The 7,118-nt window shown below is 45.5% G+C and overlaps 2 protein-coding genes across 8 annotated transcripts; both read left to right on the forward strand.

Moving 5' to 3' along the window:
* The first annotated feature begins 299 nt into the window (after positions 1 to 299).
* LOC125544945 (WD repeat-containing protein 13) lies at positions 300 to 4,490 on the forward strand. Of its 7 annotated transcripts, none has more exons than XR_007299853.1 (12): positions 300 to 626; positions 728 to 828; positions 1,050 to 1,110; positions 1,208 to 1,352; positions 1,451 to 1,588; positions 2,193 to 2,332; positions 2,508 to 2,555; positions 2,816 to 2,926; positions 3,006 to 3,106; positions 3,323 to 3,382; positions 3,847 to 3,923; positions 4,008 to 4,490. XR_007299853.1 is itself a non-coding variant. In XM_048708745.1 (12 exons), exons 1-12 carry the CDS (start codon positions 411 to 413, stop codon positions 4,116 to 4,118), a joined length of 1,371 nt encoding a protein of 456 aa, XP_048564702.1. In that variant the 5' UTR covers positions 301 to 410; the 3' UTR covers positions 4,119 to 4,490. The 7 variants fall into 7 exon arrangements, 6 of the variants coding, with proteins under 6 accessions (XP_048564703.1, XP_048564704.1, XP_048564702.1 ...); XM_048708745.1 differs by having other exon boundaries at positions 301 to 626; positions 3,261 to 3,382; XM_048708742.1 differs by having other exon boundaries at positions 304 to 626; positions 3,006 to 3,184; positions 3,261 to 3,382.
* Positions 4,491 to 5,845: 1,355 nt separating this feature from the next.
* On the forward strand, positions 5,846 to 7,118 carry LOC125548687 (BTB/POZ and MATH domain-containing protein 1-like). Its single transcript, XM_048712243.1, has one exon. The coding sequence runs from the start codon at positions 6,021 to 6,023 to the stop codon at positions 7,116 to 7,118; it is 1,098 nt and encodes a 365-aa protein (XP_048568200.1). The 5' UTR covers positions 5,846 to 6,020.

The raw sequence follows: 7,118 nt of genomic DNA on the forward strand, positions 1-7,118 counted from the left end.
CCCGGGAGACAAGCCAGATTTAGGTGTGTTTGGTTCTCTAGTTCTAAGACTTTTTCTAGTTCTAGGACTTTTTGGAAAAGACTCTCAAAAAGGTGTTTCTAAGGACTTTTAACAAAAAGTCCTAAAAAAGTCTCTCCTGTTTGGTTTGCTAAGCACTTTTTCTAGTCTCAATACAAAAAAAAAGTTCATGGAACCAAACATCCCCTTAGACTTTGAACAGAAGCACGAGCCGGACACTCCAACTCCGTTGTGCTCACGGACAAGAAAAATAGGAAAAACAAGTGAAAAAAAAACACTTTGCCAGCTCAGGCCCCGTACGCCCGCCCGAGATCCAAAGCGCCCCTTTCCCTGATCTCTCCCCGTCGCGCGCGCCAGCTCGCCGGCGCGCACGCACGCACGCGGCCGCGGAAATGGCGGACGACTCTACGGCCACCGCCTCCGCCTCCGCCCCCGCCCCGGCGTCGCCGTGCTCCGCCCCCTCCCGGCCCACGGACCCCGACTTCCTCAGCTGCGTCCTCCAGCCCCCGACCTCCTCCTCCTCAACCTCCCGCCCCGACCCCGACTACGCCGCCCTCCGCCGCCTCCTCCTCCGCCGCAAGTCCTCCTCCGCGCTCAACCACCGCATGGTACCCGCCCTTAGATCCCTCCTCCTGCCATTGGCATCATGTTCGTTTTCATGCGCTGGGGACAATGTATGATTGGATGGATTGCCATGGGGATGCTGCAGGAGTGGCGGTGCAACGGCAAGGGCTACGTCGCCTACCGGAACTTCCTCCTCCGCCGTATCGAAGCCGCCTCAAGCAGCGCCCACAGCACGCCCAGCAACAGGTGACGCCTCTGATTGCTCTGAGCTTCAGTCGCCTGACACGCCCCTACCTTAGACGAAACGAGATCAAAATGTTGCTAAGCTTGTGTACGGTGCTGTAATTAATGTAAATTCGAAGTACTGCTTATGCTTGTCCGCTAGTTTCTTCTCAAGCCCAATCGTTTAAGCATGAAGTCTGATGTGAAGGGTGAAATCTAACATCCTCGGCTTTCTGGTTGACCAGTGGGAGGTGGTTTGCTAGCCCTACTACATTTTCTGAAGCAGACAGCTGGAGTTCTATCAGGGTTTGTTCTTCTAGCTTTTCCCATGAAGCTTGTTCTGTTCCTGAAGAAGTGTGTGTACACATGTTGCCGTGAAGTCTGATGTACTTCTTTGCCGCAGGACCTCAGAAGTAACAGCGGTAAGTTAAGCCGCACCATGAGTGTCAGCTCAAAGCAGAGTGAACCTGAGCGCCATGTCAGATTCGCCGAACCTGCGTACTCGTTTGTTGGAATGCATTGCATCTTTGACAATTGCAAAGCATCAGGTTATTTGCTCGTAGTCATGCTAGACAGTGTCTTCTGTGTCAATGATGAAGTATTCTCCTATGAGCTAATTGAATAGTATCGATTTTACCCTTGGCAGTTACCGTATTGCAATTTGGCCGCACGAATTCAGATCTGCTTGCTTATGGTTCATCCGATGGCAGTTTGACGGTTTGCCAGGTTTCTGAGCCACCCTCTGTTCTTCAAAAATTAACAGGACATTCAAAAGATATCACAGGTTAGACCACTTAATCGTATTTGTAAAACTATCTTTTTTTTGTATATCTACCTTCACTTTTACTTTCAACAAATTATTTGGTTTCAAGGGCTAAGAAAACTGAGATCTCCACCTAGTAGCATACATTCCTATGTGCATAAAATCTGCATAGGACCATGTCCCTTGTGTCGTGCCATCTCCTGGTGTTTATGGGCTCAGTAACCAAGAACTACTTACTTAGGCCATGTAATATTACAAAATAACTTTGTAGTTCTCATGCAAGTTAATGAAGGCTTGCTATGCATGCCCAAAGCTTTTGGTTCTACTGCTGTCACATTTAGCAAACATACTGATTCATTAATTGTGGTTTCCTGTTATAAATAATACATTCCGCTCTGGTCAAGAGGACAAACCCTAGTGCTGAGCATATAGAATCATTATGCACAGAAGTAATACTATAACTAAATGAATTTGGGCTTGCGATAGCTAAAATGGTAGTGCAAGACTCGAAAAGATATGATATTGTATGTACTTTGTGAATGTAAGCGAAGCATGATCAATTCAAGCTGTACTTTCCTGTCTATTCCCGTATCTTGAGTTTATTATTATTCTAACGGCATTACAGATTTTGATTTTTCATCTAATAACCAGTACATAGCTTCATGCTCCATGGATAAAACTGTGAGAGTGTGGGAGATCTCTAAAGGCACTTGTATCAGAGTCGTATATGGAGTTTCTTCCCAGCTATGCATCTGCTTTCATCCCGTAAGTCCAAACTTAGCAGAAAAGTATGATTGTTACTTTTTCCTATTCCTTTCACCAATGCTTTTTGCCTGCATCTGCAGTGCTAATAAGTCACTATTCCTTTTACAATAACCAACATAAATTATCTCTCGTATCATATATTTACTGGTGGTTCCTTTCAAACACTTTATTGCAGGTGAACAATAATTTGCTGTTAGTTGGCAATGCAAACAGGGAAATCAATGTAAACTTCCTGCCCTGTCGCTCTTACAATCTATATACAATAGTATGCTTTTGCATATGTTGCTTGTTGGCTGGTCCTCTGATCAATTTTCTGTTGTGCAATAATAAGAAAAATGATGTTTGTCTGTTCTGGTATTTATCAGTGAAAATGATGTACCTGTTGTCCGTTAAATAATTTTAAATCACATCAACCTTTGTAATCAGAAACATTTCCATCAATTGCTTTAATGGCCGTGTGATCCAATTTTCTTTCCAATCTAGGCAATTAATTTTAGTACTGGGAGAGTAATCAGCAAACTCACCTGTGACAATGCGGTTACAGCGTTGGATATCGACCACACTGGTCAGCTTATTTTTGCTGGTGATGCGCAGGTATCAAATAATTTGATTTGCTAAATATTAATGTGGAATTTAAATTTCATAGTTTTGAATTGGTGCTTGAAATGTGCAGGGTTACATATACACTATTAGTGTGAACTCTCACACAGGGTCTTTATCTAGAACTCATAAGAACAAGAGTTGTAAGAGCAAATCTTCCATTACAACCATCCAGTACCGTACCTTCTCTCTCGTAGCACGTTGTCCAGTACTTCTCTCTTGTGCTCAAGATGGAAACCTGTATTTCTTCAGGTGTGTACTTTATTACAGTCCATCCTGTTGTGGCTTCCACTTTTATCTCACCAGTATTCTGTTATTGGCATTTCAGCATTGCAACAAATTCCCATGGATACTTGACTCTCATATGCTCTCTAAAATTGGCTTCACCAGTGCAGAATATCCGTGCTTCTTTCTGTCCACTTCTTTCCCTTGAGAAAGGGGAATTCATAGGTGAGTTGGAACTGTTTGTAGTTGCTTTTTTCCGAGAAACCATAGTTGTTGGCTCTGGTTAGCTGAAACTTAAGCGGTTTGCACCGAATTGCTACTGCACTTTTGTATTGCCTGCCCTCAACTTTTGCTTAACTATTTCATTAATCGCTATGAATGCCGAGTCATAGTTTAGTCCAGTGAAGTATCAAGGCGATCACAATTGCCACTTAATGCCAAGTTTTCCTGATCAAACTTTGTTACACTACTTTTTTAGACTGTTGAGTTGAACTTTTGAAACAAATTAATAACCTGTGATGGATATCTTTGGCAACTGAGTGTGCTTGCTTTTCCAAGAATAAATACACCATCTGCCATTCACCAGTCGCAACCCTTTTGTCTACCGCCTATAAGACAAATGCATTCCTGAACTTTTGAAAATTAAATAAATAAATGTAGCTGACTTGTATTTTCTTCTGACTATGAAGTTACTGGCAGTGGAGATTCGAATGTTTACTTCTATGATTTGGCTCGGCCAAAGAATTCATGTGTAAATAAACTGCAGGTATGCTTAGTGTCCCTATACTTTTTGCATCTTAAAATTTGGTTACAAGTTGAGGTATTGATGAAGCCATTTACATCCCTGAAGGGACACGGCTCTCCAGTAATGGGAGTAGCCTGGAATCACGGGGAAAATTTGCTCGCCTCATCCGATTCAGATGGTACAGTTATTGTATGGAAACGAGCAAAAACTAATTAGAGTGAACGCCACATCTCGAGGATGCTTGTATACAGCAATTGTAGAGGCTGATACATTGTCCCAACAGAGGCATTGCCTAGCGCGCATTGTACCCGCCACCATGTTGTAACATACCACAAGGCCTGGGCAAGAAGATGGACCGGCCTTCAATTATATTTACAGAAGTATAGGTCTCCCAGTAGAGTGTAAATCATTTTTTTCCCCTGTGTATCTTGTATCATTTCATGCTTTTGCCCCCAATTACATTGATTTTGTTGTTCAATACTGAAAGGTATAGTGGAAATAGTACCCTGGGTTTTCAAATCCATTTGGTGCATCATGATGTTGCTCTTCAAAACAAAGTTTATGAAATGAAATGGATTTGCTGCATTATTCGACATGTTCAGCATTACCGAGTTCCATTCTGATGGTTGCGATTTACTCGGTATAATTCAAGTTACCAACACATCTAACATATGTATGTACCGTTCACAAATTGGCACGTTTAGTAGGATAACAAGTTACGTACTTCCTTCGGTTTCACTTTTTGGGTCCTTGCAAAGGACCCTCTAGCCACCAGTGCCTGCGCGTGATGGAGCAGGCTTTTCATAAACAGTTTTGCTAAGTCTCAATCGACTAAGACTTTGTTAATTCTTAGTTGATGCTATATTCATAAGTTTTACATTGAGATCCATGCTATTTTTTTTTCAATTTTTCTTTATCTCTCTTGCATGTTATGTCACTTGACCGAGACTTGTTAAATCTCAGTCGACTGAGACCTAGCCACACCTTTTCATAAAAGGAATGAGGGCACCGGCATGGACTGCGCTTCGGTGCCTTAAGGCACCTGGCTTTGTGCGTACATGTGGGCCCAACAAGTGGCTAACCCACATGTCAGGGACCCAAAGGCAGGTGCCTTTACGGCACTGAAGCTGCGTCGCACCTGCATGGGTATGATCCCTGTCTCTGGTACACTAGCCCATGTAACTTTTAATTTGACCGTTGAACTCAGATCCGTTTTCATCATTAGCCCATGTAACTTTTAATTTGACTGTTGGAATTCAGATTTGTTTTTATCATTAGATTATTTGTGGCGAGTTCTTCGAAACTAGATCCCACATGGGTATGTTTTGACTTTTTTCTCAAGAACAACTTTTGGTGCTATGGAGGCAATTTCTTTTTTAAGGGAAAAGCAACACTTTATTTCATCATAAACAAGGAGTCGTCTATTACATCCGAAATAATAAAACTAGGGGGAAACCTAGAAAACAGGTAGAGTAGAAGTAAAAACATGTCTAACAAACAAGGAGCCGTCGACGACAAGGCGGAGTGCGGCGCACTGATGGTCCTGGAGAGGGGAGGGGCGAGGCCCGCGAGCCTATGAGCTAGGGCACGGCTCCTCTCTCTCTCTCTCTCTCTCTCTTTTCCGTTTGTATGGGGGAAGGAACAAAGGAATCTGACAAATCAGACGGTCACATGGTGCAGGATCAACAATGGAGAAGGTGACCGATCTGGGCACCCCATCGATCGGCCGATGCTGAGTATTGCGCTCTCTCTTTTTTGAGAATGCTGCTTTTTTTGTTTATGATGCCACTCCGTGTACTCGCCGTTGTTTCCCAGTTACGGATGAACACTAGGAATTGCAGAACGGAGAGGAAACTGAAAACAGCTACTGTAGATGTTCAAATCTGACCGGAAAAGGCGCGGAACAAAGACGGACTGTTGTGCCCGAATCGGAAACAGCCACGCACAATAATAAGTACAAGAGCCCTCCAAGTACAAAGCAGAAGCCCCACACGAATCGTCAAATCGTAACAGCTCAAACAAAACAAAACAACTCTTGAATCGCCTCGCCGCGCCGCCGTTCCCCTCCTCCCGAATCGCCTCGTCCCCGTTCTCCTTCCCCGCTGCGCCAGTCGAACGATGTCGGCATCCCGGATCCCACCACGGACGATGTCGGCGTCGGCCTGCGCCCCGGAGACCGCGCAGGGCACGCACCTGTTCAAGATCGACGGCTACAGCCTGTGCAGGGGCCTCGGCGTCGGCAAGTCCATCCGGTCCACCACCTTCCGCGTCGGCGGCCACGACTGGTGCGTCTACTTCTACCCCGACGGCCTCACCGAGGACAGCAAGGACTACGTTTCAGTCTTCCTCGAGCTCAGGACCGAGAACGCAGAGGCGAGGGCGCTCTACCATCTGAGGGTGGTCGACCAGGTCTGGCCGCCGCCACCTTTCACGTGGCCGATCCCCAGCCAGTACCAGCCGCTGGTGTTTAACTCCGCTGATGACTATGAGCGCTGCTGGGGCTACACCCATTTCATGAGGAGGACGGAGCTGCGGCCGTACGTTCTGGAGGACACCCTTATCCTCGAGTGCAATCTTGCCGTCATCGAGTTGAAGGACGCACAAGAGGCTGATGTCAAGGTTAACTTTGAGGCCCAGGCGCCGCCGTCCGAATTGGTTGATAACCTTAGCAGCTTGCTGGAGGCTACGGAGGGATCTGATGTGTCTTTCAAGGTCAAGGAGGAGGTTTTCCCAGCCCATAAGATCATCCTCGCAATGCGGTCGCCGGTCTTCAGGGTGAAGTTCTACGGCCCGATGAGGGATGAGAGTAGCCGCAGCATAACCGTCGAAGACATGCAGCCCGCTGTTTTCAGAGGACTGCTTCACTTCATCTACACTGATTCGTTGCCTCCATTGGATTACCTGGATGACGATGAGTATGAAGAAATGGTTAGGCATTTGCTGGTGGCCGCAGATAGGTACGCCATGGAAAGGATGAAGTACATGTGCGAGATCAAACTTTGTGAGGTTCTTCATACCGGGACTGTTGCGACCACCTTAGCTTTAGCCGATCAGCATCATTGCAGCAAGCTCAAAGATGCATGCATTGGATTCATCAACTCTTCAAATAGAATGGTTGGTATGATGGCAAGTAAAGGGTACGAGTCCCTGAAAAGGACATGTCCTTCTGTCATTGCTGATATATTGGAGAAAGCAGCTAAGACTCGTAGAATTTAG

The sequence above is a fragment of the Triticum urartu genome, chromosome 3 (genome assembly GCF_003073215.2).
Source record: "Triticum urartu cultivar G1812 chromosome 3, Tu2.1, whole genome shotgun sequence".
NCBI classification, from domain to species: domain Eukaryota; kingdom Viridiplantae; phylum Streptophyta; class Magnoliopsida; order Poales; family Poaceae; genus Triticum; species Triticum urartu.